At 38.7% G+C, this 27,653-nt stretch overlaps 1 protein-coding gene across 1 annotated transcript in view; it reads right to left on the bottom strand.

The window, feature by feature from the left end:
• Positions 1-27,653, bottom strand: part of SYDE2 (synapse defective Rho GTPase homolog 2) — a 109,865-nt gene that overhangs the window by 53,038 nt on the left and 29,174 nt on the right. The window contains exons 2-3 of the mRNA XM_036755339.1: positions 26,109-26,753; positions 6,347-7,449 (exon numbers count right to left, since the gene is read on the bottom strand). Of these exons, the coding sequence (XP_036611234.1) occupies positions 6,347-7,449; positions 26,109-26,753 (1,748 nt within the window). The remainder of the gene's footprint in view (positions 1-6,346; positions 7,450-26,108; positions 26,754-27,653) is intronic.

Genomic DNA, 27,653 nt, shown 5'->3' with positions numbered 1-27,653 from the left:
GAATCACTAAAGACTGTTTCCTTATGTGCTGCTACAGTAAAAACAAAAAACAACACACACACACACACACACACACACACACACACACACACACACACCAGAAAGCCTGAGGATCTAGAAACATTAGAATCGAAACAAAAAAATTACTCTTCTACTGTATAAAAGCTTTATGTACCTACATCAAGAACACTTGATAAACATGACCATCTTCTGGTCAAACACTATGGAAAGGAATAGACAGACGAGTCCACAAATGAAGAAAAAAACCTGAGCAGCCTTTTCCCTGGCATTGCATCTGGTTTATGGCTGCTGCTGTTCTAAGAGATATAAAAAAGCTTCTGGCTTTTGAACTGAAAGAGCATCAGAAAGATATACAGCCCAAGAAGGTAAGAGCTCCACAGCCACATGCCCACCCAGCAGGGCTCTGCACAGAAATGGTGTTCCAATCGAGCAGGACACAGAAGAGCAGCATCTCCCTGAGAGGGCGGTCATTATGTGTTCAGAGGAGTCCAGCAGAAAGAGCACAATGTCACAGTCAGAACACAGCAATGGCCTGCAATGCCAGAGGCATGAGCTGCCTCTCCACAGATAATGACAACAAAGATAATGATAATTAACACTTGCACGGTGCTTCACGAAAATTATCTCATTTTCCTTAGAACAACCGTGGGAGGCATATGCTATTATTAGCCATATTTTATACTTGAGGAAACTGAGGCACAGGAATTTTAAGTGACTTTCCCAGGGTCACCCAGCTGGATTTAAACTCAGATCTTCCTGAGTTCAAGGAATATGCCATCATCACAAATATTCCCCAGATGTGTTTCTTATATGTATCCATTCTTCCCACACATGTTGTGTATCACTGTGGCAGAAAGGACCCCAGGTTTAGGGGGGGAATGTCCTTCTGCTACTCTTCTTACTTTTCCATTTCATTAAATACCTTTGCTTCACAAAAACATTGTGTACAGTTCTTGTAGCCACTTATCAATCAATCAACAAACATATTAAGCACCTGTTGTATGCCAATCCTTGTGCTAATCTCCAGGGATACAAAAAAAGTGTCTGCCCTCAAGAGCTGACAATCTAGTGGGGAAGACAACATACAACCAAATATATACAAAGCAAGATAAATAGGAAATAACAGAGGGCAGGCACTGGAACTAAGAAGAGTAGGGGAAAGCTTCCTGTAAAGAGTAGGATTTTAGGTGAGACTTAAAAGAAGCCGGGGGGTCAGTAGGCAGAGCAGAGGATGAAGAACATTACAGGCATGGGGACAACCAGAGAAAATGCCCAGGGCCAAGACATGGAATGTCTTGTTTGTAGAACAGCAAGAAATCCAAATACAAATTGGGGAGTAAAGTAAGAGGGGGTCAGGTTATGAAGGGCTTTGAATGCCAAACAAAGCATTTTGTATTTGCTCCTGGAGGCAATAGGAACCACTGGAGTTTATTGAGTTTGGGATGAAAAGTGACATGACTGGACCTGCATGTTAGGAAAATCACTTCAGTGGTTGAATAGAGGATGGATGGGAGTGGGGAAAGACTTGAGGCAGGCAGACCCAACAGAAGGCTATTGGAACAACCCAGGTGTGAGGTAATACAGGCCTGCACCAGAGAAGTGACAGTGTCAGAGTAGAAATGAGGGTATACAATAATGTTGCACAGATGAAGACAACAGACCTTAACAACAGATTGAATATGGGAGGTGAGAGATCGTGAGGAATCCAGGATGACGTCTAGGTTGTGAGCCTGAGGGATTGGAAGGTGCCATCTTCTACAGTAACGGGAGAGAGAGAAGTTCAGTTTTTGGGACATGTTTGAATTTAAGATGCCCACTGAGCATCCAACTGAAGATGTCTGAAAGGCAGTTGGAGATGAGAGATTGGTACTCAGCAGACAGTCCTCAGCATAGAGATGGGTTACGTCAGGAATATTGTACAAGATTTTATTGATGTAGGTATCCTCTTTCACTAGAGGAAATCACAGTGCTTTTATTTTTCTAAGGTAAAAAAATAACCCAGCGGTAAAAAGATTCTCTGAATTCAGCTAGGCTAGTCTTCAAACAATATCTAATCAGTCACTAGGCCTGTTTTCTGCACCCTTTCCAGTATGGTCAGAACTTACGTTCTTCTGACACAACCTTACTTGATAATAATAATAACAATACTTTATTATTTTAATAACTTGAAAAATAAGATGTTATGGAACTTAATATATTAACAAACTGATCACAACTCTGCCCTTTGACCAAAAGATAATAGTCTGCTAGCAGGAACAAATATTAGATACATGCTCATTTGCTAACTATTACGAGCATTAATATGTAACTAATATCTATATTATATAATTAATCTATGTATCTATATTGTATAGTTAATATAATATCTACTAATCATTTGATTACTGATAGTAAGGAAATGAGCATCTAGCCAATGTTTACTGAATGATGACAGCAATGACTAGCATGGCACGTTGGAGGGCTGCACTGGGGTTCCGAAAACACTGTCCTCCTAACATGCCTATGTGACAGATGACAAGGGCAGAATTAACAGTGCTCACCGTAATGGTGACAACCCACAAGCCCTACGCAGCGCTTTCCTCAGGTAAACCACACCAGCACTATCCTCCTCAGCTAAAAAATGACAAAAGGGAGGTCCACACGAGGTGAACTGCTTATCCTAGGTTACACAGCTGGTAAAGTGGAGCTGGGTCTTGGATCTAGGTTTCTCATTTCCAAGTCTACTGCTGTTTCAACTATGCCATACTGCCTTCTCGAGTGAACAATTAGTAAGTGCCGAAGTCTAGGTAAAACTTTTTTTTTAAATTGCCAATGGGAACAAAATGCTTAAGATGGGTAAAAACCATGTTATTACATTGAAATGTTGTAAATTTTGTAAGTAATTCTTATTAGAAATGTATATTTCAGGAAATCACAGGCAAATTGATTATACAAGAATTGTTCTAAATGATTGTCTTTAAGCGAACTGAACACTAGGCAAATCAAATTTAATAAACTGACATACAGCTATTTTACATATTGGATAATAAACTTATGGAATTCATTTCTTCAAGACATAGTAAAGCCCGAAAATAGAGATTCAAAAAAGATAAATAATAAATTAATGGACAACAGATCCATGGTAAGTTATTAGGGGAAAATAATCATGTTTGCGAATAACTCGTAATATTTAATGCTGACCGATGACACTGCTTCTTTCTACAATACCTCTCCTGGGTACTTTTTCAAAGTCTGAATCCTAGGCTGGATAGGCCACGAATCTCATGCAGTAGGGCTATTCTTTCTAAGTAGTTTCAGAGTTCTTGCAAAGAACCTAAAATAAAACAGGCCTATGTAAAAATCTGTTTTTGTCTGTGTGTTTAACAGGATCTGATGTGCTTAGCCAAAGAACTGGAATAGTTACAAAGATTGACCAAATTTTTGGTAGAAAGCCAATCTGAAATGTTCAGCGTAGTAAATGAGCACTCTCAAAATGTGAAAGGATGTCTAATTCAGGAAAGTGCACTTCCAACTGCAAAATTATGAAAGCTACTTTTTAGTTTGTCAGATATTTAAACAAAAATGCTAAACCCCTAGATCTAAGAGTAAAAAATATCACTATAATTCCAAGAAAGAAAGGATGATGTGCATTAAATAATGCAGAGTAAAAAAAAAAACAACCAAAAAAGCAGTATAAACAACCACAACTACAAATAAAGTCAATGTTGAGGCAACAACACTCTAGCCAAATACAAATGTCGATATTAGTACTATACTGGCAAAGTTAAACAACACATCCCACTTTTCTATGAATAATCAGTAAAATTAATTGATTGAGGGAGGGAAGGCAAGGTGTTTGGGTGTTTTGGGTCTGTTGTATCATAACAAAATGTATTAATTTTTAAATTTAAAAAATTCAAGAAAAAACAATTTAACATTATGACCAACAGAGTATTAAAGAGTATTTCCCTCTTTATGGTAGAAATCTAAATTATATCATCCAATGAATCAAGTTTACCTATGAATTACTAAAGGATTCATGAAAAAAAAATTCATTCCAAATATCAAGAAGTAATTTCTGTTCTATAAAGTGTTTGCCCAATTATATTCTCTTGGCACTTGACATCAGTTTACAAAAGATAGAACAGAATATTTCACATAATAGAATGACAAAAATAGTGATACTTTGTTTTTTACTTTAACAATCTACAGAAATAATTATTTTTAGTAACTGACAAAGGCAATGCATGTCTGATAAATGAACTGGTTATCTACTGACTAAGCAAAGTAAAGAAAGAAAAGGCAAAAAAGAAAAATTGTTTCTTTGATTTCATAAAAAGCTTAATCGGGAAGCAAAAGCGCAGTTCAGACATAAGGATTTTTTTACACCAATTTTCTTATCACTTAACCCAAAGAAGAGCAGGTCTACATAAAAGATTATTTTTGTCTGTGAATCTCCAAGGCTGATTGTGCATTGTCCATGAACAGGAACAGTTACAAAGTGAAACCACTGTTTAGGAGGAGGCCAATCTGTCCAAGACAAGCCTAATTCACGTACAATGCTTTTACTACATGCTCAAAGGGTTTCCCCACAGAGCATGAGCTCCTCGAGGCCCCAGACTGTTTCATCTTCGTCTTTCTGTCCTCAGTACCTATCATAGTGTTGCCACACATGTGGTGCTTAATAAAAGCTGACTGTCTGATTAAAGCCACTTCAGGTTTTATACGCTGTGAACTGACATGAGAATAGGGAAAACTACAAAGCTGCCTAGAGGTAGAAGAAGCCCCAAAAGGTCTGCTGGCCCAAACTCTACCTTCAGACAGGGTACTATAATCCCCACTTTATATAGCTGGGCAACTGAAGTTCAATAACATCCCTAGGTTCACAAGCTAGTGGTCAGTCATAGTGATGGGGCAGCTGGAGCACTGGGCCTGAAGTCAGGAAGACCTGGGTTCAAATCTAATCTCAGGCACTTACTAACGTGTGACCCTGGGCAAGTCATTTAACCTCTGTCTGCCTCCATTTCCTCATCTATAAAATGTGGATCATAAAGGCACCTGAGCCTTTTTGTGAGGCTCAAATGAGATGTTTGCAAAGCACTTGTAGCACAGCATCTGGATATAGCAGGTGCTATAGAAATGATGATGAGGATGATAGAGAAGAAACTGGAACCCGTGCCTTCTCCCTGCTATCAACGACTGCCTTCATGGATTCCATATTAACTTCTGAACTTTAAAGTCCTTATTATATGTAATGAATTTGAAAGTCTCAAATTTTCAAGTAAATTTTCTATCTAAGTTGTATTTCGAAAACATTCTGCGGATGTAACATGTACCCTCACTGTCCTGCTTTTAACTTCTTCCATTACAGCATTAGAATGGAAGACAGGGATGATGCCTCATGTTAGAACAGACTTGGCACCAGAGGAGCTGGGACTGAATCCCCTATGTCAGCTTCTTAGTACCTGTGTACAACAGGCAAATATCTCACTGTCTCCAGCCCTTGGTCTTCTCATCCGTACAATGACAGGGAGGCTAGATTAGATCATCTGTAAGGTACAAGGCAGTGCTAAATCCTACGATCCTGTGAAAATGCGGTTGTAAATTTCAAAATTATCTTAATAAAAATATCTAAACATAATCATTTGTTGTTTTTAGTATTATTTTAAAATTTATCACCTACATCAATGGATGAACAAAAATTGCACTATAGGTAATGCTTCAGCATAATGCCATCTTTATTACTAGATTTTTAAAAAAACTGTTCTTCATTGCTACCCCTTAGTATACCATTAGCATTTTTTAAACTTTCTAAATGGAAAGAAGTATGTGAGATTTAATCACATTCCTTTCACCATTTCCTCAACATCGTATATCTAAGAATCAGTGACAGTTATAGACTCCTGATGTAGGGAAAAAATATTTTTAAAGCATGGCTAACTGTGCTCATTAAGATTAGTTTTTTGTCTAAACAAGGAATAATAAAGACAAACCTGATTCTGAGTATCTTCTGCCTATCCTATCAGTTATGAACTCTCACAGTTATGCTGTGCTGAGAGTATCCTGAGAGACAGGTAAATAGTGCGTTTGCTCAAGAGAATGTATCCCTGAAATTCCTGCTTCACAGTAAATGTGGAACCCATCTGACATTCTTAATCATCTATTGTTCAAAACACGAATTTCATTACAAATGACAATTGAATAATATAAGCAAACAAGGAATGGTAAAGGAATGGATTTATACTATTCTTCGTCTAAATTCACCCTTCAAAGAATGCTCCCCAAAATTTCCTTAGCCACATAATAATCAAAGGCACTTTTCAAAATAATACAGAAAAATTAATACCTGACAGCCTCTCTTTTCGATCTCCATAATACATTTCTGCATCAACAGCGGCACCATCAATCCTACATTTTCTTTCTCCACAACTTTTTGAACATCTACCCCAAATATCACTGGTTCTCGATTTGCATCCAGGCCTGGAAGAGAATTCTCCCACTGCTCCATAAGAGTCACTTTCACATAAATAAGTCCTCTGGGCTCAAGTTTGACAGCCAATTGGTGTGTCTTTGTCACTCTGAACAAGGTGGGGAGGACAACGGTCCCATGACAACACACGCGATTCTTCCTCGGTGTTGGTTCCCAGCTGAAGACCACTAACTTTAAGTGCTGTGCATTTTCGATTTCTATGTTGAAGGTGTGATCCATGTCTAAAAAGGTCGTCCGACACGTGAGCAACGCCGTTCTTGCTTTGTTAACTGAGTCTACCTGAATGGCACAAAAGACATCTTTTGAATCCATCCTCGGTGGTTTCAAATCCTCCGCTCCATAGAAATGCACACTCATGAGTCCAGAGAGATACTGTGAACACTTGGGTTGATCAGAAAAGCTGTAATGTCTAAAAGCATCAATGTCTATTTCCGTTTTGTTACCACTATTTGGAAATATTTCCTTTCCTCTCAAATGTCTGTTTTCAGATCCATATTTGCTTGATTTAATTATAAGCTCAGGTGAATCTCCATCACTGAGATAACCACCTTTGCAAGTAGATTTAGAACTTGTAGAATTCTCTTTTCCGAAGCTATGCTGAGAAGAGACACTGCTGTCCAAGTGGTATCGGCTTATCACATTTCTCTGAGCAGCTGGGGTGGTATTCCCAGAAGGTAAAGTGACTGTGTGGCTCCTACTCTGACAGTTACATTTAGAGAAGGAGGAGGGGCTGTGTGAACTGTGTATATAGCTCAAGGTTCCTTTGACACTTAGCTTTCGGCTGAGTTCAGGTAATTTTTTCATTTTCATGGAAAGTTTCCTTACAGTTTTCGGAGATTTGATTTTATCTGGAAAAGACCAATTGATGGAGCCACCTTTTTTCACAGGGTTAGGACTTGGAGGAGATTGTTCAGCTGTACTTACTTCAGACTTACTTGTAGCAACTGGGATTCCAGGACCTTTAAAAGCAAAAGTAAAAAGTATATTAGCAACTCTTTGTTTTAATAGCTATTTCAGCTTACCATCTCAAACCACATAGCCTTTCTCACAACGAGAGTTGTTGCTCTGTCATATCCTGACACAACTAAATGATTCAGACCCACCGTTATCAACTTTCAGGACACTATACAAATTACATGGCTTTACTGAAGGACAACAAATTAATAAGAATAATCTTTTCCCTCACCAAATATTACCATATGGTCTTTACCTATACCTCCTCTGTCCCCCACCACCTCCCCAACTTTCAGTTTCCTTCTATGTATTGCCTTCCCCAACTAGAGTGCAAGCTCCATAAAGACAGGGCCTTGTCTTCCCTTTTGACTCTATTTGTATTTCAAGGCCTCTTAGTACATGGCCTGGCATACACTAAGTGCCTAATAAATTTTTATTTACTTGCTTTGACTCATGGATAACCAAAGAAGATAAAGTAGGTAGGCTATTTTAAACTTTTTTTTAGCTTAGAATTCCATTGCTAGTACTTAAGTGATTCTTTTCTATTTCTGTCTTCTGAAAATTAATCAACTTACACTTAACAGACCTATCATATACATATCAAAGTGCTGACAATAAGATATAAACCAAATAAGAGAAAAACTTTCCGGTGACTCTGTTTTTTGTCTCTTGTCTTTTTTGTTTGCTCTGTGGAACTGCAAGAAATATAACAAAGGGACTCAATTTAACCAAGAATGCAAAAATTCAATACTGGCAATACCAACAGATTAGAGTTTTAATAATTGTGAGCCACTATTTTCTTCTTTATGATGTATGCATTCCTTGTTCCCACAATCCTCCATCACTCCAAAGTTTTAAAGCATGGCTATTCTCTGTGAGTTTAAATATAGCTAGGCTGTATACAAATATGCTGAACTTTATTTTCATTTCCAGTTAAGACTATGAGAACAGCAAAATGCTTCTGACTAGTAAAAAGTTAGTTGAAAGTTACATTTAGCCAAAAACTCAAATTCTCTAACCAAAAAAGGCTGAGATTAAAATCAACATTCTACAGCTGAACTCTAAATTTATTTTTATGTACATACATTTATAACTTCAAAGTAACAGTTTAGATCAAAAATTAAAACTATTTCAAATATAATAAATATTTTCTTAAATGAAATGTTAATTTAAGATGAGAAGTATTATATATTCTAACAATATCCCAAGTATTTCAAATCTGTATGTACTATTAACAACTTACTTAACCACTGTTTTATGAGGAAAGTCCCATCTTAATATCAGCCTAAAGATCTAACAGTTTTACTTCTACTTTCATAGATAAAGCAAGAAAAAATTATTTTTAAGTTTCAATAATTTCCAAAGAATCTCTTTTCTTATTTCCTTATTTTATCCAATTAATGGGTCCCATTGAAAAGAAAATTGGATTTTGTTGTTGTTGTTGTTTTACAGAGAGCTATTCTGAGTGTGCCTGCTGTGGTTTTTTGGCAAGAAATGTTGTATTTGATAAAACTGTACAAAGCAATCCTTTGTACTGCAAACCATAGCACAATCCCACTGGTGGGCTGGTCTAAAACATTCTATAATAATCAGGTCCAGGTTTCATAGTCCTTTACTGTCATGTCTTAGAAAAGTGGACAATATTACACTTCCCTCAGTTTGATTCTGATTTGTAAAACCTTTCGACAGTTACCATTCAATTAATATGAAACATAAGGCTAATTCAATATGCCCAGCAGTTTGGAAATTAACAATTAAAATTAAGCCATGTAGTGACTGAGCTTTAGAAAACACAATACAGAACTCTGTCCAACAGATTGAAATCTTTAGTTAATATATCAAATTAACTTTCTTATTCTCTGATCTAAATATTCATCCTCTCTTCTCTGCTCATTCCTTGAGAGCTTTCTACCAAAGTAAGTGAATGAGAGAACAAGTTACTTTAGGTAAAGTACATCTTCCTATTCCCAATAAAAAAAACCATAGTTACGCTAGGTAAGTAAACCATTTTTAAATACTTCCTTTGGGTTTTTTTAGGATCATATCTTTATGTTTTAAAAATATGTTTCTGGGAAGGATGGTAAAAAAAAAGGTATATACATAGCAGCTGTTCCATTTTTACAGTGTTTTTTGGTTCTTTTTTTAGATGTCTAGAAGTATTTACTGGTCTACAATTACTGTCTGACACACTAAATTATAAAACTCAGATCTTATTTTAAAAGAAATTAAATATCTCAAATCATGCTTCTCTTCATTTTATACATAACTCAACTTCAGCTTTAATGAAGTGATATGACTAGGACTTAATCTTATAATCAATGTACGGTGCATTAGAGGGAACACTGTGTGCTAAACCAGAAGACATAGTTTTGAGTTCCCCCTCAACTATTTATTAGCTGTGACCTTAAGAAAGTCACTGAACCTACTTAAAAGTTTCAGCTTTCCCCATCTGTGAAAAGAAAAGAAGATGATGATAGTAAAGCACTTTGCAAAGACCTTTCCAAATATCTCATTATATCCTCACAACAACTCTATGAAGTAGATACCATTATTATCCCCATTTTAAAGATGAGGAAACTGAGGCAGACAAGTGAACTAACTTGCCTAGAGTCACACAGCTAATGTCTGAGGCCAGGGTTGAACTTAGGTCTTCCTGATTCCAAGCCCAGCACTCCTTCCATGGTACCACCTACACTTGTATTGCTTAGCAGTTGTTGTAAATATTAACTGAGATGATGCCAGCAAACTGCTATGTAAATATGAGTTATTTATTTGTGTTACTATCGAGGACAGGAGAAAGCTATCTTTGGATTAAAAAAGACCTAGGATCAAGTCTTGCATCATACAGGAGCTGGCCAGGTAACCTCTCAAAGGCACCAGGCTGTTCTAAGACTAAAGGTTTCTGGTGAATAAATACCTTCCTCAGTACAGGGAGTGAGTTTGTTTCTTCATAGGTGAAAACACAAAAGGTACCAGTAAAACTGACAAGGTATGACAAAAAAATTACCTCGATCAAATCATTTTGTGATCTTAAAGCAAGTATGTATACTTGGCAAATGATCATGACAGATTACGAACTACAACAAAGGCGAAGTTCAGAAAGGTCCTAGACTTCTTGTCTTTTGCCTCAGACTCACAGAGTTAAAACCCCTCCTGATGGAAATTAATCCCAATCTCACAACTGGGATTAACCTATTAATCTCAAAATATTTGAAAACAGAAAGACTCTTCTGAAGCATACCCAATGCACTGATTAAATGTAAGGTATGAAAAAAATGCATGACCCAAAAACATAAGGTCTCTTCAACCGGTTCTATGACAAAGTGCTGTTTACTGTACAGTCTGTTAGGGTTGTTGCTGGACTCTTACATTCCTACTTGATATACGTCATATCTCAAGCACCCTGCAAACAGTTCAGGATAAAGCTTGCCGTTCAGCTATAATGTTATCCAAAAACATCACCATCAACAGTTGGGGGCTTTTTGCCCTCCTACCTTCTCATGGCACTCCAAGGGATGTCATCCCTCAAAGACAGATCTTGACCTTAAGGAATTTATAATTAGTTTTTCTGTTAGTTTTGTTGTTGTTATTTTTTGTCTGGACCTGTGTTTTCACAGGCGCAAGGATCTCTGTGTGGACATTTCCTCCACTGAATTTAACAATCTTAGAAAGAGTTGTTTGGGGCCACAGTGTGTCTAAGTGCTTAACCCAGCTCATGATGTGACAGGGGCAGAACCTGAACTTGGGTCTTCAAGACTGAATCCAATTGTACCACACTGCCTCTTGGTAGTGCATGTGAAAGCACAGGTCTAAATTCTGTTATACATAAAAACTGTTGTCATAAAAATATATGTAGATAATTCCAGTTAACACCTGCCACAAACCTGTCTTCAATTCCTCCAGGGCCCAGACCCTGTCCTCCATGCTCCTAGTCTGCCTCTTCTCTTTCTACTCATTCCCTACACATAAGTGATGACATATTCCTGGAAGGTTAAACCTTTTCATAAAATCCTAAGCACTCCCCTCTAATCTCCTCTTTAGCAAAATCCTTTACCTGAATTAAGACTATTTTGCCTGTATTCCGAGAAAAGGTTACTTCTAACACCTAAGGAGGATGTTGATAAACTGGATACTGGTAAGAGACGCCAATCCCAATGGGTGGTGTCACATGAGGATCACTTATCATCATGGTGCTGAACAAAGGTGGAGAAAAATCACAAAACCACTCTAATTGGGCACACTATAAATTTGTTCCACAACCTTCAAGATCCTCCCTGCTGCTACCTAGGCAATCCAACTACACCTCCCTTGACAACTCACTCTCCCACTTTCCACAATGGCTCTTCCAAACTTTTACATCCCTCCTCAAACATCCCACAGCTCTCTCTCTCCCCAATTTCTCCGCTGAGAACCTGGCCTCGGTTTAACAGAAAAAAACATTTACAGAAAAATGTAAGAACATTCACCATGAACCTCCTCTTCCCAAGCTCCTCTCACTCAGACACCTTTTGTCACTTTCTCCTCCTTCTCCCCTATCTCATGTGATGAAGTAGCTTTACTCCTTAACAAGGCTAACCCTGTTACTTGTTCAAATTATCTCATTCCATCCTGTCTCCTCCAACAAAATGTCCCCTCTGTCATTTGCACTCTGACTTATTTTCAATCTCTCCCTCTCTACTGGCTCATTCCCTAGTGCCCCAAAACATGCCCATGTCTCTCCATCCTGAAAAAATCCTCACTTGATCCTTCCATCCCCATAAACTATCCTATTTCTCTTCTGCCCTTTGTAGCTAAACTCCTCCATAAGGCCTTCTACAATAGATGCCTCTACTTTCTCTCCTCTCACTCTCTTCTTAAATCCTTTCAATATAGTTACTGACCATATCATTCCATGAAACTGCTCTTTCCAAGTTACAAATGATCTCTTAGTTGCCAAGCCCAATGATCTTTTCTCAATTCTCATTCTCCTTGACCCCTCCCCAGCCTCTGACACTGTTGATCACTCTCACCTCCTTGATACTCTCTTTTCTCTAGGTTTTTGGGGCATTACTCTCTCCTGGTTCTCCTACTACCTATCTGACCACCCCTTCTGTCTCCTTTGCTGGATCCTCATTTAGATCACATCCTCTACCCACATGTGTCCCGCAGGGTTCTGTCCTGGGCCCTCTTCTCTTCTCCCTCTGTACTATTTCACTTGGTGATCTCATCAGCTCCCCTGAATTTAATTATCATCTTTATACTGATGATTCTCAAATTTACCTTTACTACCCAATCTTTCTGCTGACCTCCCATCTTTCATCTCCAACTGCCTTTCAGACATGTTGAAATGGACGTCCAGTAAACATCTTAAACTCCCTATATCCAAAACAGAATTTATCTTTTCTCCTAGACTCTCCCCCTTTCCTATGTTCCCTATTACTACAGAGGACAACAGCATCCTCCCAGTCCTTCAGGTTTGCAATGTAGCAGCCATCCTGGACTCCTCACTATCTCTCATCCCCCATATCTAAGCTGTTGCCAAGGCCTGTCAATTTCACCAATGCAACATCTTTCAAATACGCTCCCTTCTCCCATCTGAAACGGCCACCCCCAACGCAGGATCTCATCATGTCATGACTGGACTATTGCGAAAGCCTGCTGTTGGTCTTCCTGCCTCAAATCTCTCCCCACTCCAACCCATCTTCCATTAAGCTACCAAAGTGATTTTTCTAAAACATAGGTCTGATATCACTCACACACACACACATACACACACACACACACACACACACACACACACACACACACACTCATTAAATTCCAAGGGCTTTCTATTGCCTTCAGGAACAAATAAAAAGTGCTCTGTTTGGCATTCAAAGCACTTCATAACCTAACTCTACTACCTTCACAATCTTCTTTATGCCTCACTCCCCAACACAGATTCTCTTATCCAGTGACAGTGGACTCCTAGCTATTCCACAAGCAAGACGTTCCATCTCTTGGCTCAGGCATTCTGACTGTCCTCTGTATCTGGAATGCTGTCTCTCTTCCATTCCAAAGTGGCTTCCTTTAAGTCCCAACTAAAATCCCACCATCTACAGGAAGCCTCCACCAACCTCTCTAATTCCAGTGCTTTCCTTCTTTTAACTGTTTCCCATTTATCTTGTATATAACTTACTTTGTGTGTGTATAATATACATATATACATATTTATATTTTGTATGTTCTCTCCCCCGTCAGATCACACGCTCCTTGAGGACAAGGATTATCTTTTGCCTTTTTGCATCCCCAGCGCTTAGCACAGCGCCTGGCATAGAGTAGGCACTTTATAAATTGAACAAGCACGTAACAAATTGTTGAACTGAATGTTTAGCCTGGAGAAGAGAATTCTCAAGGGAGACGGGACGGCGATCATGAAGGATGTGACGAGCGGTCATACGGAGGAAGGACCAGACAGGTTCTGTTTGGTCCCAAATAGAGGAATTTGCAGAGAAGCCAATTTAGACTTGGTTTCAGGAAAACATTCTCAATGTTAGAGCTGTCCAAAAGCAGAGTGAAAGTTCTAAAGAGCTGGTGGGTTTCTCCTCTTTGGAGGTCTTCTTACAGAAGCAGCTAGACAACCACTTGTGTGCCGTGTTATACTGAGGACTCCATCAGTGTTTGAGTTGGGAATAAATGGCCTCCAACTCTGGGATTCTCCCTCAGTAACGCCAGCTCCTCCCTGTAATCTAGACCCCAGCTTGCACTTCCTCCTGTCCCCACTCTTACCAACTTGGTAATTCCAATTTCTTAATACCCATTAGTTCTTTGCTTTTTAAGCTTAAAAAAATGTACAAATATCTCTAATTAAAAACACTGCCTTTCACTCAAATCCACCAGACTATGATATCCATTCTTTTTCTCCAACACCTTTTAGAGCTAAACTTCTAAAATAAAGAGCCTCAGTGCAATAGTTCTGAAGGCTGTTGATGACTTCCAACTTGCCAAATCCAACAAACCTTTCTCAGGCTAGAGCCCTCCCCTTCAGTTGACATGAATGAGCAATCAGTCCTTTTTGAAACTTTCTCCTCATTAGCTACTATGACTCTGTGCTCTCCTAGTTCAAATATTTGAACACAGTACTGGCCTCCCTTCTCCAAACTAAACATCCCCAGTTTCTTCAATCAATCCTCACAAATATAGTCTTCAGTTTCCCCATGTTCCTAGACCATGCTTCTGTACCAGTTCTAGATTACTGGGGTCTTAATGAACCCCAATCTCAGCCTTCTAGCTCCCATCCTGGGGCCCTGTGCTCCTTACTGGTGAAAGGTCCTGATTTCTAGGGGTCCCCAGGTCCAACACAATGCATTCTGACCATCTTCCTGCCATGTTGTTTCCCATAAACCACTACTCCCTCCCCTTTCTACCTCTTCTTCTGGGAACAGAAATCAACTATTCCTAAAAATGGGATGTCAATTGACTTATAACTCCATTCGTCATCCTTATGATTTCCCAGACCAAAATACCCTTCTCTGGCCACTACTCCAAAAATGCATTGTCTTTCCCTTCAGGGCAGGCGCTGCCTTGTTGAATTTCTAACCCCAGCACCTAGTACACAGGCTGGCCTACATTAAGTGCTTAATAAACGCCTTTTTCATTCCTTCCTTCCCAAAATGTTATACATAGAACTGAACACAATATTCTAGATGTGATCTGACCAAGGCTGGGTACTCAACAAAGCAAAACTATCACCTCCCTCATTCTGGATAGACATTATATCTCAACTAACTTAAAGCCACATTAGCTTCTTTGTCTGCCAAGCTATAGGGATGACTCATAGTAAACCTTCAGGCCATGAAAGTCTTCAAGATTTTTTCCACACTAATAGGTGTCTACTTGTAATTCCCCCATCTTATATTTGTACAATTGATTTTTTAAAACCCAAGTGTAGTATTCTACATTTATCTCTGTAAGATTTCCTTTAAATAGTTAGACCTACTAGTCATGCCTGTCATAATTTTGCCCCGTATCTCTGCTCAAAAGCCCATCATTCCTTTACTTGAAACCATGATCAAAAACTCAACTCTAATTCTATGATGCTACCTTTTTAATCAACTGCTCACAGCCCAAAATAAATTTTGTCCTCACATGTCCTGATTTTCCTTAGGGCACGTGTCTGCCTTCTCTGTCCCAAACCACGAACATTAATCAAGAGGAATTGGACATTTACTTAGTTTTTCGTGCTTGATAAAGCACTTTCCTCATAATAATCTTATGAGATAAGGGAGTTTAAGTATTACTGCCCTATCTGAAAGATAAGGGAATTGAGGTGCGGACAGATTAAATGGCCACTTTCACATAGCTAGTAACTGTTAGAGCTGGGACTTGAACCCAGGTCTCCTGATCCTGACTGAGCCAGGTCTGTGTGTGCGCTATGCTAACATACTTTTTGTTGCTATCGTTGCTATCATTCTCTGGTTCTTTTATGTGTGTTATCAAAAAAACATCATGCTTCAGGTGAAATTCAGACTGGAGGGGAAGGCAGGGCAATTGGGCTTAAGTGACTTGCCCAAGGTCACACAGCTAGTAAGTGTGTCAAGCTTCTGAGGCCGGATTTGACCTCAGGTCGTCCTGACTTCAGGGCCAGTGCTCCACCCACTGCACCACCTAGCTGCCTCCCCCCCATACCTTTTAATGTTCTTTCTCCAGACTGATGATGCTATGAAAATCTAGTTTCATGGAACTAGCAAGGTGTAGGAGTGAGGTGTCTAGTAAGAGATAATGGGCAGGGGGTAACTAAGTGGCGCAGTGGGTAGAGCACTGGCCCTGGAGTCAGGAGGACCTGAATTCAAATCTGACCTCAGACACTTGACACACTTACTAGCTGTGTGACCTTGGACAAGTCACTTAACCCCAACTGCCCTGCCTTCCCCTCTCCAAGGGAAAAAAAAAGAGAGAGATAAAGAGCAAAGAGCAATCAACGGATTTAGAGTTGGAGCACTTGATTTCAAAGCTGCTTTCATTTGTATCCCTGGGCAGGTCACTAACGCACTCTAGGCCTCACGTTTGTCATTTGTAAAATGAAGAGGTAGACTAAATGGTCTCTACAATCCTTTCCAGCTCTAAGTTTGATGATCAGATATGTATATTCAGGAATAGATTATGAATTCCTAGAGTGCAGCGGTCACATCTCTTCTCTTTTGTAAAAGCCCAGCAATTAGTATTATGCAGACATACATAGACAATAAAAGTATTGCTGAATATTTTAGTGACTGAGTAATGCTTCTACAACTATCCCTCTGAATGTTCTATTAATATAACATTATGGTATGGTAACAATCAGACATGTGCCCTTCAAAGTGACCAGTCATTCTTACAAGTTAAATTCAGAACTATAACCTCCTCACTCAAAATTAAACGTAGACACAATACATTTTAGCACTATAGGGGTATTTTGGGATGGTACAAAATAATCCATGAGGTATTTTGAAAGGAACACCCTATTATTCTCAAGCTTTTAAAAGCTGTTTTTTAATTAGAAAAGAACAAATGTTTTATAAATTTGGAATAAACTGCTCACCTTTAACAAATAACAAACCTTCATGAAATGTGGACTGAATTGGCATGTAAATTTTTATTATTTTACTACTATTAAATATGTATGTTCCGAATTGAGAACAATCCTATTTTAAGTATACTGGCTTCTCTAAACACATTAAGATTTTAATCATTCATAGGCAGATTTGTACTCTGTAGATTACCAATGGTAAATTTTTAAACCTGGGCTGGCTGCCTGTTGCCACCTTGATATGATCCTGACCTCCCACACTCCCATAATTCAGTCACTCTGTATTCAGGAAAAACAAACTGATTTTAACATAAACTTTGGGAACAAAGTTATAAAGTGAATATTTTTAGTTTGAATGTTTAATGATAGGACTTGAGAAAAAGCAAAATGTATGTTAAACTAAATTATGACAAATAAGCACTTAGATTTGTATGTGCTAATCTTGTCTTAAACCATTAAATAAGCACTTATTAAGTGCTTACTGTGGGCCGGAACCCTGGGATAAGTCCTGAGGTTACCAAAGACAAAAAAGAAGCAGTCCTTGCCCAGTCTTTCTGTAAGGAACCTACATGGGGAAAGCACAGTGAACACAGCTAAGTAATCGATATGTACACAAAATGAATACAAGGTCATTTGGGAAGCGGTACAGTAGAGTTAGAGGTAGGAGTGGATTGGGAATGGCTTTATGTAGAAGGTGGTATTGAGTGAGTTCTGGGGAAAACCAAGTACTCTGATAGATGGAGGCAAGCAAGGAGGAAGCTTATTCTCGGCAGAGGGTGGAACAAGGTTGTGAAGAGATTTAAATGGCAGAGAGGAATTTATATATTCCCTAGAGGAATTGTCAGCCACTAAAATTTACTGAGCAGAAGAGTGACGTGATCAGACTTGTATTTTAGGAAAATCACTATTTGAAGGATGAAACTGAATGGGGAGAAGTTTGCTTATGTCCTCACTTATCTTGTTTATCAACAACCAGTTAGCTGTTTTTATTCTGTCATTTCCAGTGCAAAGGTCATTCTCCTTGGACTGGCACAGACTTGGTTGTTGTGTTGTTCATTTTGTTCAACTGCTTCCCCTTTTTCCACCCTCCACCCCCGACTCTCTTTTTTAATTCTTTGGTACAAGGGATAGATGGCTCTCAAAGGAGGGTACATTTGGAAATAAAGGTGATGTAAAAACAAAAGGTATGAGTAAAATGTATTCAAGAAAGAAGCACTCATCAGATTTAAATAACAGGAGTTATATTAGCTGTTCATGGGTGGTCCAAGCCAATAAATAAAAATGACAATTCTACCTAAATATACTTATATTTGATGCCATTCCAAAAAATTATTTTACTCAGCTAGAAAAAATAATAACAAAGTTCATTTGGAAGAACAAAAAGTCAAGAATATCAAAGGAATTCATAAAAAAATATAAAGGAAGGAGGTGTAGCAATGCCAGATCTTAAAATGTATTATAAGGTGGCAACTGTCAAAATTATCTGGTACTGGCTAAGGAATAGAACGGTGGATCAGTGGAACAGATTAGACACATAATATACAGTAGTAAATCGGGGCAGCTAGGTGGCACAATAAGTAAAGCACCGGCCCTGGAGTCAGGAGGACCTGAGTTCAAATATAGCCTCAGATACTTGACACACCAGCTGTGTGACCTTGGGCAAGTCACTTAATGCCAACTGCCTTCCCTTCTCCCCTACAAAACAAACATACAGTAGTAAATGATTATAATAACCTTTTCCTTGACAAATGTAAAGATTTAAGCTTTGGGAATAAGAACTCACTGTTTGGTAAAAATGTTGGGAAAACTGGAAAGCAGACTGGAAGAAACTAGGTGTAAACTGATATCTTATACCATTTACCAAGATAAGATAAAAATGGATGCATGACCTAAACATAAAAGGAGGTATCAGGTATCATAAGAAAATGAGAAGACCATGGAACATATTATCTGTCAGATTTATATAGAGAGAAGAATTTATTAATAAATGAGATAGAGAGCATTGTGAGATATAAAATGAATAATTCTGATTACACTAAATTAAAAAGGTTTTGTAAAAATAAAACCAATTGGGCAGCTAGGTGGCTCAGTGAGTATAGAGCACTGGCCCTGGAGTCAGGAGGACCTGAGTTCAAATCCAACCTCAGACACTTGACACACTTACTAGCTGTGTGACCTTGGGCAAGTCACTTAATCCCAATTGCCCTGCCTTCCACCCTCCAAAAAAATAAAATAAAATAAAATCAATGTAGCCAAGATTACAGAGAAAGCAGAAGATTGGGGGAAAAGTTATAGAAGGTTTCTCAGGCAAAGGCCTCATATCTCAATTATGTAGAGAACTTCATCAAATTTATAAGAATATGAGTAATTCCCCAATTGATAAATGGTCAAAAGATACGAACAGGCAGTTTTTCAATGAGGAAATCAAAGCTATATTATAGTTACATAAAAATGCTCTAAATCATTATTGGTTAAAACAACTTTGAGATACCACTATCAAAGTGGCTAAAATGATAGAAGAGGTAAAATGACAAATGTTGGAGGGGATGTGGAAAAATTGGGACACTAATACACTGCTGGTAGAACTGTGAACTGATGCAGCCATTTTGGAGAGCAATCTGGAATTATGCCCAAAGAGTTATAAAACGGTGACCCTTTGGCCCAGCAATACCACTATTAAATCTGTTTCCCAAAGTGATAAGAGAAAAAGGAAAAGAACCTGTATGTTCTGAAATATTTATAGCAGTTATCTTTGTGATGGCAAAGAACTGGAAATTGAGGGGATGCCCATCAACTGGGGAATGGCTGAACAAGTTGTGGTATAAGAGTGATGGAATACTGCTCTGCTATACAAAATGATGAGCTGGTTGATTTCAGGAAAACATGGAAAGACTTGCATGGAATAATGAAGGCGGAAATGAGCAATGTTATATACAGTAACAGTAAAACTGTTCAAAGAGTAAATGTGAATGACTAAGCTATTCTGAGTTGTATGAATATTCAAATCAAACCTATGAAGATGCCATTCACCTCCAGAAAAAGAACTGGTATATGGAATTATGTATTGTATAGTTTCACACACACACACACACACACACACACACACACACATATATCTGTCAAATATTGGCCTTCTCTAGTACAGGGTTGGGAGCAAGGGAAGGAAACAGCTTGGAACTCTAATGTAACAAAAAAAAATTTAAAAAGAGAGAGGAAGACAGAGAAAGAAGCAGCACTGTGATGTAGAAAAAATGCCAGACTCAAGAGAGGCCAGGGTTTGAATCCCATTTCTGGTGCTCACTAGCTGTATAACCACATGATGTCACCTCTTCAGAGTCTCAGTTATCACAAACTGTAAACACCTAGAACATGGTTGCCATGCTGATCAGATGAGATATGAAAACCTCATACCCCATCCTCACAATTTCCTGGACTTGACTCCTATGATATCTTACCTCCTCTCTACTTCAGCTGACCATCAGGACGGTCATACTTTTGCCTTCAGCATCACTCAAGAGGTTCTCACTTCCAAAGTCCTGAGCTTTTCAACTGCCCAACCACAAGTTCCTACTAGGTCAATTTCTCAGTTCCCTTACTCTTTTTATACCTGCTCTACAGGCTCAAGATCTTGGGCTGCTCTCCCCTACCAAACCTGTCCTGACCTCAGTTTGCTTCCTTCCCAGTCTGAATCCAATGGTTGGACACTTCACTAAAGCTCTCTCCACTTCTGAATTCCTCATTCCCTTGATCTTTCCTGCCCTATAACCCTGAACTTAAAGGAATACCTACTATTCAGTCTGCTCTGCCCTTCTTCCCCTTCCCCTTCCTCACCACCCACTTTCTTATCTCCGGTCCCACCATCTCTACTTTGAGAGCCCTCTGGAAACATTTAAAATTAAATCTAATGGACTTTTTCTGACCTTGACCTCTCAATAACATTTAACACAGTGGACCATACCTTTCCTCCTTCTTAGGACTTTTTTTCCCCTTACCTTGGTCACACTGTATGTACTCAATTAACAAGTACTTATTAAGCACCTACTATGTGTCACAAGGTGAGAAGTCTTGGGGACACAAATACAGAAAGAAAAGACTTGGCCAACAGAATAATATTTTTGTTTTAAGCCGGACATACTTCTCCAAAAATTTAGACTTTTGTTCTAAGTCCAATTGAATGTACATTAAATTGCCCATTAATGTATGGATAGGTTGTTATTAGCATCAGTGGAAGGAGTATACATGATGAAATCATGGATAATTGAAATATTACACTGAATTAACTTAATCATGATAATCTATACTGTATTTTGTACATCAGCTCTTAGAAATTATGAGAATGGATCTCTTGGAACTCATAGCTCAGCTAATTCTTGTACAGGAAACATACAGTTCAAATACCAATCCATATTCAAAGGCTTTTTGGCCTTTAGGCTTTATCAGAGTTTGGACTCAATATAACTTTTGAGAACTTCAGGGCACCGGTATTTAGTATCAGAGGAAAAGTTTAGGGAGGGCCATTCTATATAATAACATAAAGATTAATTATAACATGGTATTCAGTCTGTTTTATTTTCTACAAAAGTTTTCGAGTATTACTTTTACACCCAGAGAACAACATGAGTCTAAGAGGGGCACCAGGATCTACAAATTGTTACTACAGCCAGATGGTCTTTATAAATATAAACTATGCAGAAAAAGGACTAATTTTTACAGATAAATTTTCTCAGTTACACCTGCAATAACTCTCAATAGCCTTAGTTTCTGATTATTAACAAGAAACATTTATGCAAATATGTAAACAATTAGCAAAAATTTTAAGAAAGATTACTTGATATTTTAAATTTTATCCTCAAAAAGAAATCTAAGTTTATACTGGTTTGCATGCATAAGAAAGGTAGGAAAAGAACAGGAAAATGCCAGCACATAATGACATCACTAACCCCAAATGGTAGGGGAGTTCCCTGCATCCTTACCAATCAGCATCTGTCCCAAATGTTCAAAAACTGAATGTTGCTAGAAGAGGAATAGTTTGCACCCTGCTTCCAACTCTCTACAAATCCAAGCAGTCACCTCCCTGGCTTGTTGTGAGAATCAGATGAAATAATATTTGTAAAGCACTTACTACAGTGCCTAGTACATAGTAGGTCCTATGGAAATACTAGCTTTTATTCTAATTTTGTCAGTGTACAGTTTACATTAATGGTTATAAGGAATCATTTCACTGACCATTAGGCTCATTAGAAATACAGCTTTCGGGGGCGGAGCCAAGATGGCAGCTGGTAAGCAGGAACTAGTGTGAGCTCCGTACGGAGTCCTTCCAAAAACCTGTAAAAAATGGCTCTGAACCAATCCTAGAACGGCAGAACCCACAAAACAGCAGAGGGAAGCAGGGCTCCAGCCCAGGACAGCCTGGATGGTCTCTGGGTGAGATCTATCCCACGCGGAGCTGGGAGCTGGGAATGGAGTGGAGCAGAGTCCAGCGTGGGCGGCGTGGACCATCCAGACCAGAAGCCGGGCAGAGGGGGCCCTAGCGCCCTGAATCAGTGAGCTGCGGCAGTTACCAGACTCCTTAACCCACAAACACCAAAGACTGCGGAGAAGGTTAGTGGGAAAAGCTGCGGGAGTAGAAGGAGTTCGCGGTTCGGCTTCCAGCCCCGGGGGCAGCGGAGGTGGCGCAGTTACAGCTGTTGTTACTTCCGGCTCCAGGCCCACCTGGTGGGAGGAATTCAGTGGCGGATCAGAGCAGGAGTGCAACAGCCTGCTGAAGATCTAAGCCCAGTCTGGGTTGAGGGTTGGGTAAGGAGCAGTGCTGGTGTGGCAGAGCTGGCACCTCCCCCCCAAACGTGGAACATGGAAATCTCTAGTCTACAAGCAGTCATACCCCACTGAAAAACTCAAAGGTCAAGTTAGTTGGCTGGGAATATGGCCAGGCAGCGAAAACGCGCCGAGATTCAGTCTCAGACTTTGCATTCTTTCTTTGCTGACAAAGAAGACCAAAACATACAGCCTAAAGAAGTCAATAAAGTGCTAGAGCCTACACCAAAAGCCTCCAACAAAAACATGAACTGGTCCCAGGCCATGGAAGAGCTCAAAAAGGATTTGGAAAAGCAAGTTAGAGAAGTGGAGGAAAAATTGGGAAAAGAAATGAGAATGATGCAAGAAAACCATGAAAAACAAGTCAATGACTTGCTAAAGGAGACCCAAAAGAATACCGAAAAATACACTGAAGAAAACAACACCTTAAAAAACAGACTAACTCAAATGGCAAAAGAGCTCCAAAAAGCCAATGAGGAGAAGAATGCCTTGAAAGGCAGAATTAGCCATATGGAAAAGGAGGTCCAAAAGACCACTGAAGAAAATACTACTTTAAAAATTAGATTGGAGCAAGTGGAAGCTAGTGACTTTATGAGAAATCAAGATATTATAAAACAGAACCAAAGGAATGAAAAAATGGAAGATAATGTGAAATATCTCATTGGAAAAACCACTGACCTGGAAAATAGATCCAGGAGAGATCATTTAAAAATTATTGGACTACCTGAAAGCCATGATCAAAAAAAAGAGCCTAGATATCCTCTTTCAAGAAATTATCAAGGAGAACTGCCCTGATATTCTAGAGCCACAGGGAAAAATAGAAATTGAAAAAATCCATCGATCGCCTCCTCAAATAGATCCCAAAAAGAAATCTCCCAGGAATATTGTTGCCAAATTCCAGAGCTCCCAGATCAAGGAGAAAATACTGCAAGCAGCCAGAAAGAAACAATTTGAGTATTGTGGAAACCCAATCAGAATAACGCAAGATCTGGCAGCCTCTACATTAAGAGATCGAAGGGCTTGGAATACGATATTCCGGAGGTCAATGGAGCTAGGATTAAAACCTAGAATCACCTACCCAGCAAAACTAAGTATCATGCTCCAAGGCAAAATATGGACTTTCAATAAAATAGAGGACTTTCAAGCTTTCTCAGTGAAAAGACCAGAGCTGAATAGAAAATTTGACTTTCAAACACAAGAATCAAGAGAAGCATGAAAAGGTAATCAAGAAAAAGAACAAGAAAAAGAAATTGCAAGGGACTTACTAAAGGTCAACTGTTTTGTTTACATTCCTACATGGAAAGATGATGTGTATGATTCATGAGACCTCAGTATTAGGGTAGCTGAAGGGAATATGCATACATATATGTTTATGTATATATATGGGTGAATGTGTATGTATGTATATATCTATGTGTGTATGTGTATATATACATATAGAGAGAGAGAGAGAGAGCGCGCGAGAGTGCGAGAGGGAGAGAGCGGACACAGGGTGAGTTGAAGATGAAGGGAAGATATCTAAAAGAAATAAAATCAAATTAAGGGATGAGGGAGGAACATACTGAGAGAGGGAGATAAGGAGAGATAGAATGGGATGGATTATCTCCCATAAAGGTGGCAAGAGGAAGCAGTTCTGTGGGAGGAAGGGAGAGGGTGGATGAGGGGGGAATGAGTGAACATTGCTCTCATTAGATTTGGCCTAAGGAGGGAATACCATACATACCCAATTGGGAATCTTACCCCACAGGAAAGAAGATAAAAAAAAATGGGGCGGATGATGGAGGGGAGGGCAGATGGGGGTGGAGGTAGTCAAAAACAAACACTTTCGAAAGGGGACAGGGTCAAGGGAGAAAATTCAATTAAGGGGGATGGGTTGGGAAGGAGCAAAATATAGTTAGTCTTTCACAACATGAGTATTGTGGAAGGGTTATACATAATGATACACATGTGGCCCATGTTGAATTGCTTGACTTCTTAGGGAGGGTGGGTGGGAAGGGAAGAGGGGAGAGAATTTGGAACTCAAAGTTTTAAAAGCAGATGTTCAAAAACAAACAAAAATGTTTTTGCATGCAACAAGAAAATAAGATACACAGGCAATGGGGCGTAAAAATTTATCTTGCCCTACAAGAAAGGAAGGGAAAAGGGGATGGGAGGGGAGTGGGGTGACAGAGGGGAGCGCTGACTGGGGAACAGGGCAACCAGAATATACGCCATCTTGGAGTGGGGGGGAGGGTAGAAATGGGGAGAAAATTTGTAATCCAAACTCTTGTGAAAATCAATGCTAAAAACTAAATATGTTAAATAAATTTAAAAAAAAAAAAAGAAATACAGCTTTCCAGGGTCATTACCTAGTTTTAAAGGGGAGAATTAAATTAAATAATAACTTATTTATATGAGAAATAGATTTTTTTCCTTCTATTCAACACAATATCATCCTTACAATTAAATCAAGAAATGTCATTATAGTAGTCTAGACTAACAGAAATAGGAGTCACTGAACTGTCCATAAGGATCCTTGCTGGTCACATACTAACTTAAAAAACCACATGTTAACATTAGCTATGTTCCCTGTATTTTTGTTTATTTTATTAAATATGTCCCAATTACATTTTAATCTTGTTCCTGCCCTACTGGGAAATGTCTGACATTTTAGTTAACACTATTAAGCCAGTAATGCTATGTACAAAAGTGATTCAAAGCCACCAAAAATATTGACATTTAAGTTTTACTTATAATTTCATAATTACATCTATTTTTACCTGGATTTCATTGGCACAGGTAGTTCTTAATGAAGAAACCTCTCCCTTCTACCAATACAGCTCAACACCTGCTCTGAAACACATAGAGAACTGCCTCAAACACCTGGATGATAAATGACTGGCCCAGTATCACCAAGCCAGCTTATCTCAGAGGCGGGACCTGACCTCAGTTCTTCCTGATGCAGAGACAAGCCCTGTATCCACTACACCAATGGTGTCAAACTCAAATAAAAATGGGGGCCACTAAACTGTACATAAGGATCCTTGTAGGCCCCATCCTGACAGAGAAAACCACGCATCTTTATATATTTCTGTTTTTTACTACTACATCAACACATGAGAAACATATGGGACTACATTTTAATCTGGTTGGAGTCACACTCAGGTGTATTGTGGAACACATGAGACTACCACAATGTACCTGACACCTCAGCACTATACCATGGCTATCCAATAGAAAAAACGGGAAAAAATACATCAAACAGGAATCTACTAAAATTTGTTTCAGCTGTTGCCAAAGGTGAGTAAGAGAGAACATAAGTGCTATATTTATGTCCAAACTTACCTGTAATCGGTTTCAAAGTGGGACTTTCTTCAACCAGAGAACTATCTTGAGTCCTACATCCACACCTCTGCTTGTTCAGCTGTACAAATTCTGTAGAACACATGGAATCTACCTGATTAATTTCAGTTGGCTGTGCTACTTGAACATTAACATGTTCAGAAGAAAATGGCAAGCTTTCAGCACGCCTCACTGGTTTTGCCAAGTCATTTCCAGATGATGCTTTCAAAGTGAGGGCTGAAATACCCAAATTAACAGGATTTGTTTCCTCAGAACTAGCGACACTGTAAAAGACATGGTCGTCATCCTCAGGAATTGGGTTGTACCATATTTCGCCTTCATCATCTGCATCATTTTCCTCACTAAATTCTAAAGTATAATTTTTTGACAATGAAGAGTCTGTAGCATTAGCAGTTTTCGATAGATGACGTTGAGCTAATGAAGGAGATCTGAATATGTGGGTGATCTCTTGAGCCTTCTTAAATTCTTCTTCCTGATCAGGAAACCTTAGAGCGCTCTGATGTAGCCAGTTACGTTTCTTAGAGACTGTGATGCTGTTGTGCGGTCTCTGTGCATTCAGTTCATTGTCCTTTAAACCTCTGAGTTCTCTTTTCTTCATTGAAGAGAAGTAAACATTTTCAATTAAATCTGTTAGAAAGAAAAGAGAGCAGATTATTATTCCAGATTTGCCAAGATAAACTTTTCTCAGATCTCTTCCTTAAGTTACTGTGAAAAACCCTTGTTTAAAATATAAAATAAAATATTTTTTAAAGAGATTCAAAACTGTACTTCAGCCAATATAAGTTTAGATGTTTTCTTATAAATTCCTTTATTAAAACTTTAGAAATTTAATACAAATGTCTTAATAGCTCTAACCTCTAGAGAAATGATGGACTCAGGGGTCAAGTTGAGACATTTTTTTGGACATGGGCAATGCGGAATGTTGTTTTGCTTAATTACATGCTTGTAACAGGGTTCTTGCTATCTCAATAGGAGAGAAAGAAAAGGGAGCCTTAAGGCAGCTTAATGTATATTAAACATTTTTAATTAAAAAAAATTTTAAAAGATGAGTTTAGTTCTGGACATGCTGAGTTTAGATATATATCAGATTTTTTTGATCCATTGATTAGTTTTGCTAGACTATTTTTTCTCTTTTTAATTCTTCCTTTCAGGAGATGACTCTGGGGGAGAAGGAGAGGGAGAGAGAGAGAGAAAGAGAAAGAGAGAAACAGAGACAGAGAGACAGAGCATGAAACAGAGAGAGAGAAAGTATACAATGGAAAATATAAGTGATGTAAAAATCATAAGAAAAAACTTATTTTTAAAAAGTTTCCCTCATATAATCAAGTAAGCTCCCCTCTACTGAAAAAAATTCCTAAGTAAAATGTAAAACAATCTCTTGGTTTTCTTATTCCTAATTATACATACTTCACACAGATGGAAAAAAAACCAAGAAACCCAAAATTGCTTCTACTTACTTTTTACCAAAAAGCAGACTTAGAAATCTTTCCCTCCGTTTCTTCCTGCAGCTATTTCTCTCCTTCCCTG

The sequence above is a fragment of the Trichosurus vulpecula genome, chromosome 4 (assembly GCF_011100635.1).
Source record: "Trichosurus vulpecula isolate mTriVul1 chromosome 4, mTriVul1.pri, whole genome shotgun sequence".
Classification (NCBI taxonomy): Eukaryota; Metazoa; Chordata; class Mammalia; order Diprotodontia; family Phalangeridae; genus Trichosurus; species Trichosurus vulpecula.
This window is presented reverse-complemented; position numbering and strand designations above follow the sequence as displayed.